This window comes from Abrus precatorius, unplaced genomic scaffold (assembly GCF_003935025.1).
Source record: "Abrus precatorius isolate BTA unplaced genomic scaffold, Abrus_2018 Scaffold1, whole genome shotgun sequence".
Lineage (NCBI taxonomy): Eukaryota > Viridiplantae > Streptophyta > Magnoliopsida > Fabales > Fabaceae > Abrus > Abrus precatorius.
This window is the reverse complement of record NW_020874291.1, coordinates 2,394,097-2,405,459: the sequence shown is the minus strand read 5'-3', so window position 1 is coordinate 2,405,459 and position 11,363 is coordinate 2,394,097. Positions and strand designations below refer to the sequence as shown.

The 11,363-nt window shown below is 30.3% G+C and overlaps 1 protein-coding gene across 1 annotated transcript; it reads right to left on the bottom strand.

The window, feature by feature from the left end:
- Positions 1–5,605: 5,605 nt before the first annotated feature.
- LOC113857932 (30S ribosomal protein S6 alpha, chloroplastic-like) lies at positions 5,606–6,964 on the bottom strand. Its single transcript, XM_027490257.1, has 2 exons — positions 6,674–6,964; positions 5,606–5,845 (listed from the first exon to the last, which is right to left on the bottom strand). The coding sequence occupies exons 1-2, from the start codon at positions 6,962–6,964 to the stop codon at positions 5,606–5,608; spliced, it is 531 nt and encodes a 176-aa protein (XP_027346058.1).
- Between the last annotated feature and the right edge of the window lie 4,399 nt (positions 6,965–11,363).

Here is an 11,363-nt window from a genome sequence, read left to right as displayed (position 1 = left end):
TGATCTTGTTTACCAATGTAAATAGAAGTAGGGCCCATTCCCTATTGTGATGTACATTGGCATTCCAATTCACAAGGAGCAATTGAGAGTCCATCATCCATACTAAGGTGTAAAACTCTTTCTTCATTTCCAAAATAGCCTATGTGGCCTTAACATTCTGAATGAGTCTCTAACATTCATGGCAATACCAACAAAAGTTGAGAAGTATCAACATCAAAGAGCTAGCTTAAGCTCTTGGGACTCTCACACCCGACAAATCCCCTAGGCCAACCCTAGGCCTTAGCCTTGGATTATCTCATAGTGTACCTCAATTATGACTCATGTGCATATGGCACATGATGTATGTCTTTCATCACAACAACTTTTTAGTCTTTTACTTATACCAGTGTTATAGCCATTTCATAGGTACATTAGCCTCAAACATTCACAACCTTCCACTTGGCTCCTAGCCTAAGAGTCTAATTCATCCAATTTCTTAACATTCTTAGCATATATGTATTAAATTTCAACCACAAGAATCACCAAACTTTTCTTAATAAAATTCTTGAGTGTTTTATGGAATTACTCAAGTTGGCATTAGCAGCTGAATACATATACAAAGGAAAGAGTGAAATTTTTCAATTTCTAAGTTCACAACTTCATGTATAACAATGAAAATGCAAGAGAAAACAAGAGATTAAAATTTTGCACCAAATTGGCCTTAGGGGCCAAACTTATTCAGTACAAGGGGAAGATAAAAGCACCTTACTCATGTTCATAAACCACTCCAAATGAATATAAATATTGTGGGTGAGAATTAAAAGAACTAAAAATTTACCAAGATTTAAGCATAATTTAAAAACTAAAATTGAATAAAGGCAAATGCATGAAAGGAAGAAAAAAATATGGATAATTACTTATAGATTTTGTGGGAGGGAAATGAAGTTAAGTGATGTATATTTATAAGCAATTTAGTGTGGGAAAATGAAGGGTAAAGATTAAGCACTCAATCTCATGCTATTTTGACCATCCAAGTTCATTAAAACTACTTTTTCTACTATTGTAATTTTTATATTTTACCTAACCTCAACTAAGTTTATTTAAGTCTAATCTTATTAAAAAATAAATAAAGTAAAAAAGGAATTCAATTTTATAGTCAATTGTAAACTTTTACACTTTGAAGCAATAAAGTTAATGTGCTTTTTTAGTCGAAAATGAAAATTAAATCCGCATACTTTCTCAAGAAAATTAGGAATAAAAATATGTACTCTAAATAAGATTGTTGGATTCATAAAAGTGTTTTTTTCATGGGATCAAAATCCTTTTTAATTAATTAGTTTAAATAAGAATAATATTCTTTTTAGATAAAATTAAATTAAATTAATATGTTCCTAGAATTTAGAAAATATATTTTCAAGGTTTGAAGCTATTGTCCCACTTATACTTAAGCAATTTCCTCAAACAATTTGAATCTTGCTTAAATATTAATGTGTAACAATTTTACATATCCATATTTAGTAATGTTCTAGAAAAATCTCAAAAATTCTATTCAAGTAATTTTCAACATTTAAGTTCAATTATGTATTATTAGACTTTGAAATTTAATTTAATTTTGATGATATAGATTATTCAAATAAAATAAAATAATTAACATAAATAAATAGTAGAAACAAAGGGTGTTACAATATTATCTCATCATCTAGCACTTGTTTTAAACAATTATGACGTATACATGTATGTTTCAATTCTCTGTTATAGGCTCTCTGATTTGTTATTGTTTCTTAACAATCACAATGTACAAATATGAAAGAGATCAATTTCTTTTATAGAGAAATATCAATTAGGAGATTTTTAACCAATCAACACTCGGTTGTATCAACTAAAAAAAACAACTAATTTCCATATTAGATCAAGTTATCTATGATTGCTTGGATGACTTCCAAACAACAACATTCTAGCCAAGGATAAAAGTACACCTACTTGTGAACTTCGTCTCATCCAATTCAAATATCCAATTTTTATCAAGTCATTAAAAATAACAAGATATATATATATATATATATATATATATATATATCACACATAATATTAGTCTAGGTTTATAGCTCCATAAAGATATTTTAAAACTCTACGTAAAACAATCTAATAATAATCTTTATTAATATTTTGAATATATCTACAAAACCAATTTAAAGCATATATAATACAGGTCTTAGATAAGTCATCAAATGTATAAGATTATCAATTATTTGAGCATATTTTATTTGAAATATACACACTACACCCATTATTCATTCTTTTCAAGTGTAACTAGTATCATAAAGAGTATTCACTGCTTGAAAATCATATAATGCATATTTTCTCAATATAAACATATCTTTAACAAATAAACAAATGATAATAAATTAAACTATCGTAATGTTTACTGTAAATACACTTGTAAAAATTATTTACTTGATTGTTTGTAGAATAATCATGAAGTATGCAATCACAAGTTTTAACACTAAATCTTCTTTTCTTAGGTATAAGTGATAAAACTTTAGTTAAACCCTCCCAAATTTTAAGATATTGAAAATTAAGTTTGTAGATAAATTAGAAAAAAAAAACTTATATCTCTCACTTTTTCTTACAAAGGAGAAATTAATATGTCATAATTTACTATCTCATGAAAAAATAGAATCAACATATAAGTGATTAAAATCTATAACTTAAATTTACTATAAATTAAATGTAATGTATCATTTTACAACTCTTAACTTAATAGATTAAATATTCATTCTCTATCATTTTTCTTCAATATTCTCTTTGGTTAGACAAGAAAGTTGTTGAGGTCAAATATAACTGTAGATTTATGTTTGCTTACATGATTTATTTGTGCTTCAGTGATGGAGATCCCTTCTTTTAAGCTCCCTTGCAGGCTCCATCAATAGGTATCAAAACTGATGTTCTATTTAGGTTGTCAACTTCAATAGGTATTGAAGTAAGTTGTTGGTGAGTTTATTTAAGAAGATCCTTGTAGCAAAATTCTTCCTAATGATGTGGAGGTTGGGTGGTATGCCTTCTTGATGATAGTTAATAACGGTAAAAGTTAGAAAGAACATTGCTAGACAATTATTTTAGCACAAGTGTTATTATAAATATTTGCAGAAAAAATAAGTTTCCACTAAAGAAAGAATGTACTTAATGAAAGGGACTCAAACATGAGAGAAAGATTGTTGAAATCAAGTATGAATAAAGATGTTCACAATTGAATAATAATAAAAAAGTTAATTATACAACCTAATAACCTTAATGTTTTGGATTAAATGTAGTATCTTTGTCTCCTTGTATGGTTTGTTTGTATGTGTTTAACATAGATCTTTCTTATATTATAAGTACCCTTACGTGCTCCACAAGCACCATTTTTAGTCTATAGTTCAAGTGCATGCAACCTTTCTCACATTCTGCACTATATATGACGCTATTTGAACATTGCTTTTGCATGTTGGCCATGTACTACTTACACTTACCTAGCTATTATAGCTACCTTTTTGTAACTCTAGTTTCCTTTTCATTTGGTGGGTAGGAATAAAATGCATTTTGATAAGAGGGAAGAGTTAGGGTGGAATATCTATCTTACTGTTGTTGGTGGAACGTGGAGCGGATTAAGCTCTTTCTTCCTCGAAGTGGATTTTGGGATCAGATCTCAAACTGCACTGTTACGTCAGATTCTGTCTTTCATTAAATAAAGCAACGCTGCTCCTATGTGTCATGGTTTACACTTATTCTTTAAATATCCCAATCAAGACATTCCACTTTTGTTGCCGTTTTGTAGTCCCTAGAAATAGCACCTCGGAAGTTTGCTGTGTTTGTGAAACTTGTGTCAGCTTCCCAATTTGGTCTCATTAGGCAAACAATATGAAATATGATATTATGAAATGTGTGTATGTTTAGGAGTGCGTTTTGAAAATTTTAATTTGAATGATCTTCATTTTATAAAATTAATTTTATTTAAAAGTAATTTAAGTAGTTTAATTTATATTTTGAAATGTTATCTTAAAAATAAATTTATAGTAAAAATCAGTACAGATATTTTAACTCAATGCAAAAATTACATTTCATTAAGTTAACTCAAATATGAGTTTGAAGCAAAATCAATTATATCACAACAAAATATGTGAAAATCCAACGTAAAACATACCCTTTGTTTATCACCTTGTATAGCAACTTACGCATAGTTCAATACTCAAATAACATAGATAATTCTTTCTTATGTACGGAGAGTAAGCTTCACTCTTTGTTAACTTTTAGTGCGTTCTACATAAATTTACTCTCTTAACAGTTTATTAAAAGGTGAAATCTATTCTACCTCTTCTAATTGAGATGGTTTGATACTTGTTTTTTATTAGCTAGGTATCTCATTTATACATGAAACAATTCTTATTGTTAATTTTATATTAATAAATAATAAAATTAATAGTTTAATTAAAGAAGAAGTTAATATTTTTTTATCTTTAAAATATTAGAAAAATCTCAACCATTAATCTAAAGAAGGTATAAAATATCTTCTCAAATTTATTAATATCACAGCAAACACCTTCTTAAAAAAAGTATTGTCCTTACTCTATTTTTTATCTGTTTATTCATAAAAAAATATCTTTATTTATTTGTTTGTTTTAAAGTTTCAGATAATATTAATTATTTTTCATTATACTATTTTTTTATTTTTTATTTCTTTTAAGTATTTTACATATTTATTATAAAAAGGAAGACCATATTAAGAAATTAAAAATAATTTACTTTAAATGAGAATACTAATTACACCGTATAAACAACTATAAATATGCAATGTTCTGTTTTTTCAATCATTTTTACACTCTCCTGATGACACCCCATTCAATTTCTCTATTTTGTCTGTGTTCCATGTGACACAGAAGTTACATGAATTTCAATGCAGAAAACAAAATAATCTCAAACTTGTTTTCTCAAAGCAAAAGAAAAAAGGGTTTCCGCAAACTCCATTACAAGCAGAGGTAAAGCAGATTGTAACTGTTGGCTGTCAAATGAACATTTTCCATCCATAACAGTATAAAGTTGAGAACAAGCCAAGAAAAAATAACTGATTCTGCGCTCGTGAACTTGGTTCTAAGTATATAACTGACAACACAATGCTGAGGACAACTTCTGCAACACTTCAGGGACAGAGGTACAAGCTATAGAATAGTAACAACAAAGATAAATAGATGTAGAGATTGAGAATTGCAGAAAATGAAAGAAGACAAATCCAAAGAAGAGGGAGAACTTATCACAATCAAAATAACCTAACATGTTTCCTGTGGCAGTAACTGATTTATCCACCTCTGCTTTTATGAGCTGTATGAGAGAAAGATAAAATAATCTCCAAGAGTTTTGGAACCCAAAATAAAGAAATGAAAATATTATTATCAAATTTACAGGCCTATAGGTAAACTACGCAATATACATGCTGTAAATGGTAATACCTCTCATCTAATTACTCAATGCTACAAAAATACCTCAATCCAAATAGAAAGAGAAAAACATCCGATAAACAAAAGATGTTACATAATAAATACCTTTTTCTTCCCAACCATTTTTTGACTCATAACTAGTCAAGAGCTCAAAACAACTAATATTTCCTCTTCCTAACTTTGAAGGTCATTGTCCGGATAACATTATCATCAGCTTTCAGTGTCTCCTCAAGAATGTTTATGGACTCAGGCTTTGTGATGTAGGTGAATAGGAGGTAGATACCATCAAAATAAATGTTGGTCTCTCCAGCCCTGTTTTTCTTCTTGATGCTATATGCTAGTGGAATAACTCCTCTGTTAAAAACTTCTATATACATGCCACCTCCAGCAACAAGCAGCTGCAAGAAGAAAAATCCTATCATATTTGTAAGCAATTTCCAACTAAGTACTGTTATTTTTCTGTTTTTCCTCATAAGTAGTCATCTTTATTGAAAAAGGGAAAAAAAGCATACCCCAAGAAAATCATCGGCACGCGTTGCAGCAATTTTGAGTTATGTGATCAGACTATTGCCAGACATAAACATAACCTACTTGCTTGTAAAGCTACAACTTCACCAGAGAATGATCAGTTTATTTTTTAAACTAAACCACACTGCATTGTATATGCATTAAAAATGGAAGCACATCACTGATGGTTGCACTATTATATAAGTCCTTAGTAAGTGTTTTTTTCCCTTTCCCAAAATGTCCAATATTTTTTTTTTACACCCACACCCACTTTCAAGGACCCCTTCTTTTGCTTTATTAATAATTTTATAACATTGAAATTTAATCTCAGTTTTAAGATTTCAAGTAAAATAAGAAACTCTCATGCCAGATATTCTCTGTACAATTTAATTGCCAATTGTGAATGTCACTTCTAGCATTCACAAAACATCTAAAATGGAGGAATGAACAGACAATTTGGTGGTTCAAAAGCTCCCCTTGCATCAAACTATCAGGAAATGGATTCAACTATGTGAATTCATTTTCCAAAACATCTTATACCATGAATCCAAACAAAAGAGTATTTTGCATCCCATACTGTAAATATATTTTATTTTAATTATGTGTAAATTTTGATACTTTCCAAAATATAAATTCCAATTTGGAAGTAACACCTCAATGCTTTAGTTTAATCCAATCAAAATAAAGTTAATTTAGAAAAAGAAAAGAGAGAGAAATACCTCCTCGTATTTGTGGGTGAGGGAAAGGCGCTCATCCTCGGACATGTCGGGTCTCAAAACGGCCATCGTTTCGTACTGTCGGAGGCCGGGTGGGCAGTGAGGGGTCGGGTCGGATTGGGGTCCGAATCCGGCGGGTTCGAAGAACGGGGGGTTATCAGCGTTGACGGAAAAGCTTCTTCTTCTTCGGTTTGGGTGAGAGAACGGGAAAGAACAGGTTGGGATGTTGGGGCGAAAGCAAAAAGAGAGGGGAATCGGAATCCATGTGGTTGTGAGGGAAGAAGAGAACGCCATTGCTGCACTCTTTCATTTTCTTCATCACAGTTTCCTTAGTCAGTAAATACACAAGAGTTTGCTCAGACTACGCAGCCGACTTGAATTGGCGGAAGAACAATTAATTAATTTTGGGATAATAATAAAATTGATATATGTTAACGTCATTTTTAAGGCTTTTTTATTTAAATATTATAAATTAAAAAACTATTTCTTAAATTATCGATTTTTTCAAACACATTCCTTGGGTGAATTTGCCATGTTGACAAGTAATTTTGCCACAACAAATGGCAAAAATTTAATTTTTGAATTTTTTTAATAATAAATTTTGTCACTGATAATACGAAATACATTAGATTGAAGCTCGTGTGAGCAAATCAACAGTTTTACCATTTAACTAGTAAAATTAATGAGGAGTTTTGCCACTATCGCCGTACAACTAATGGGAAAATGACACGTGGATATGACCAATTTGTTTCGCCACAAAAAACGTGAAAGTTATAAAATTAAATAAAATAAAATTTCAAAAAATTCAAAATGAACAGTTAAGGAGTGGCGAAGATAGGTGGCAACATCGTACTTGTTGCGCGCTGTCAGTGGCAAAAGAGTGTTTTGCCAATTTTGTTGGCAAAACTAATGGAAGGCTGACACATGGCAGGCGGCACAATAACCATCTTCGTCCCTTCTTCCCCTTTGCTCCTCCTTTAGTTCTTCCATTTCTGCTTCTTCCATTCCTTCATCTTCAGCCGACACCTCCTCTCCTCCATTTGTGAAAGCTTGCATTGAACAATTTTCAGTAAGATTTTATAGTTTTTAAATTTTTATTTAAGATAATGATATTATTTATATTTATATGTAAATTTATATTATATTTATTATTTTAAAATGCTGAAAAAATTATTTTTTGTTTTGCAGGTAAACACAGTTTAGAGAGAATTAAAAGAATTAGAGGTTAGTAAAATTGATTTAGTTAATTTTAAATTTTATTTCAATAATTTGTGTTTAAATTAATAGATTAAAAAATAAAATTTGACTGATTATGTTAAATTATTAAAAAAAATTGTAGACAAAAAATAATATAATGATATTTGTTTATTATATGTTTGTATAATATTATTAATATGATGTTGTATAATATATTTGTTATATATTTATTTAGAGAATAATACAAAATTAGTTAAATAAAATAATTTAATAATAATAATAAGAAATATTTGGTTTAATTATATAAAATATTTTGTATACATAAATATATTTTAATTATAACAGGAAGATTATAAATTTTGTAAATTTATGTATTGTAAATATGTAAGTAGTTTGTATTTTTTTAAAATGGATTAAAAATTTGTATGTAAAAATAAAGTAGATATTATTTTATTATGCTATTAAAATTAATAAAGATAAATTCATTATTATAAATATGTTAGTAATTTGTATGTAAAAAACTAAGATTAATTAAATATTTGTATGTATTAGTAATTTGTATCTGAATATATTGTATTATGTATATGAATGTGATTTGTAGGTAAAATACTATAAAATTTAATTATTATTATTATTATTATTATTATTATTATTATTATTATATAAGATAAATTCATTATTATGTATTATTAGTAATTAGTAATTTGAATGTAAAACACTATTAGTAATTTGTATGTAAAAAAAATTTATTGTATTATGTAAAAAATTTAATTTATTTTTTAAATATAAAAAAAAATTGTTTGATTAAATTATTATAATTAAATAAGATTAATTAAATATATTATAATTAAGTTAGTAATTTATATGTGAATATAAAAAATAAATTATGATATTATGTTAGTCATATGTTTATTTTTTAATTTGAATAAAATTACATTTGATATGTTATGACATTATGGTTTTAATTAAGTTGTTTTAATTTAAATTTTTGTATGTACAAAGAAAATTTTACTTTTACAATAGTAGGACATTTTTGTTTGAATTTTTGTCTAATTAGAATGTGATTATAATTTTATAATAAATTCAAAAAAGTTCTAATTAATTATGTTAGGATATTTTATTAAATGTGATAATGATTTGTACGTAATAATAAACTTTGTATAGAATTATGGGTATGTTCATATTTCCATTAAACATGAAATACTAACAATTTTATTGACGAATGAAGTTGATATTTCTATTTATATGTTGTTTTTATTTTGTTTTTTGTATAGATGGCATTATCTTTAGGACAAAATAGGGTTATTAATCCCGGACAAGAGGATTCATCACTCCTTCAATTTCAGAATTTTCATGTCTCTTAACATATTTGGGATAGACGTGATCACCCGATTTTGAGGGTCAGGAAGAGTCAAAATATTCCTAGTGGATTAGAAGGTGTTCCTCAGGAAATTATTCCGCATTTAGAGTTAGCCGGTTTTATTGGAGTGGCTAACTTATCACAATTTCCTCTAGACATGGGATAGATTACTGCATTAGTTGAGAGGTGGAGGCCTGAGACGCATACTTTCCACTTGCCTCCTGGAGAGTGTACTATTACTCTTCAAGATGTTGCTATCCTATTAGGGTTACGCATAGATAGGAGACCGATTATAGCACCTACTGGAGGTGATTGGGCTCAGATTGTTGAAGACCACGTAGGTATCAGACCAGGACCAGATGCTTTTGTAGGGAGTTTTCTGAAGATGAGCTGGTTGGATGAGCACTTTAATCATATTGGGATGCATAATCAGAATGCTCTACAGATTACTCGGTTTGCTAGGGCATATATATTTAGGCTGATTGGAGGGTTCATGCTTCCTGATCACTCTAGCAGTAGAGTCTCTGTGAGGTACTTAACTTTACTTGATGACTTTGAGTTGACCAGTCAATATAGTTGGGGATCTACAGTTCTAAGTTATTTGTACCGAGAGCTATGCATGGCCACCAATATTGATCATGTTGCTATTAGAGGACTTGCTGCGTTGATTGTGATGTGGGCTTGGGATAGATTTCTCCATCTAGCACCTAGTAATCCCCCTTATACACGTGTCAATCTTCCATATGTTGTGAGATAAGTTGGAATTCATTTTGTATGTTACCCTATGAGTTTACCCTTCATCCTCTGTTGTGTCAATAATATATGTTTGTATTAAAACTTCTCTTGCAGATGGTTATCACATGGTACAAGGAAAGGGAAGAAGGACGTCCAGTCCTACAAATATATATTAGATCGTTTAACACGTAATGAGGTAATAAATAATTTTTAGCTTGAGTTGTTAAACACTTATTAGTGTAACCATATTTTAATTAATTGTTGTTGAATGTTTTTTTACAGATTGTATGGGTGCCATACAGCATGGAGCTCATCAACATGTTGCCACCTATCTGTAGAGACAGCATGGACTTATGGAGGGCTGTGGTGCCCTTGATATGTTTTCAGGTATGTGAATGGCACCAACCTGATCGAGTGATGCATCAGTTTGGTATGATCCAGCATATACCTAAGCCTTCTTACCAGCCTGACCAGCTACATGACCTTACACTTAGAGGAAAGACTAGAGAAAATTGGCCAACCAAATTTAGTGCTATACTAGAAATTTGGGAGAATAGAAGACTTTGGGTGATGACTAATGAGGCGCAGTATGGTTTATTAAGTTCAAATTCAGAGTACATGCGTTGGTATGTTAGTCACACTCGTCGTTGGATGACCAGGGAGGCAGTTGTTGTGGCATTATTGGTATATTGTTATAATTCCATTATGAATATTGTGAACCTCATTTAATGCCAAAAAATTTTAATATATTGTTTTCCGTCTGTTTAGGGTGATGCACTTAAGAAAGTCCACTACTTAAGCATTGATGGTCAGGACTCATTTACCTTTGATGAATTAAAGGACTTATCTGAGACAATGCTATCACTAATAAAGGAGCAAGATCGCATATTAGAGCCGGTTTCATCCTCTGATCCTCCAATCCAAAGTGGTAATCCTGAAGATTCAAACTTACACTTTGAGCAACATAAACAACGAAGGGAGGGTAGAAGTTTAACACGTCGACGAAGACAAGTGCAGGCAACAGAGTGGGCGGTCCCGACTATTCCAGAGTGCCCTGATGGTGTATTCCCTGTACCATCACAGTTCCCATTTCACCCATCTCATTTGCTTGCAAGCCCCACTATTTTCATTCATCCCAGAGTACCTTTCAAGAGCAGCCACAACCTCCTACCTCACCATTTACAGGATCTGAAGCATACAGCCCACGACCTAATTTTTTTATGACACCTGCTCATGAGCATCATTCCCTTTTGACACCTGCTGCCCCATACATTCAGCCTGATCCTATACCTTCATTCATGCATCCCATTGAGTCAGGTATTGATCTTAACGCCGATTTTGGTAATGTCGCAGATGTAGGAGAGGTTCGTCGTAACCCTCATCCAGGAGCTCGAGATAGGG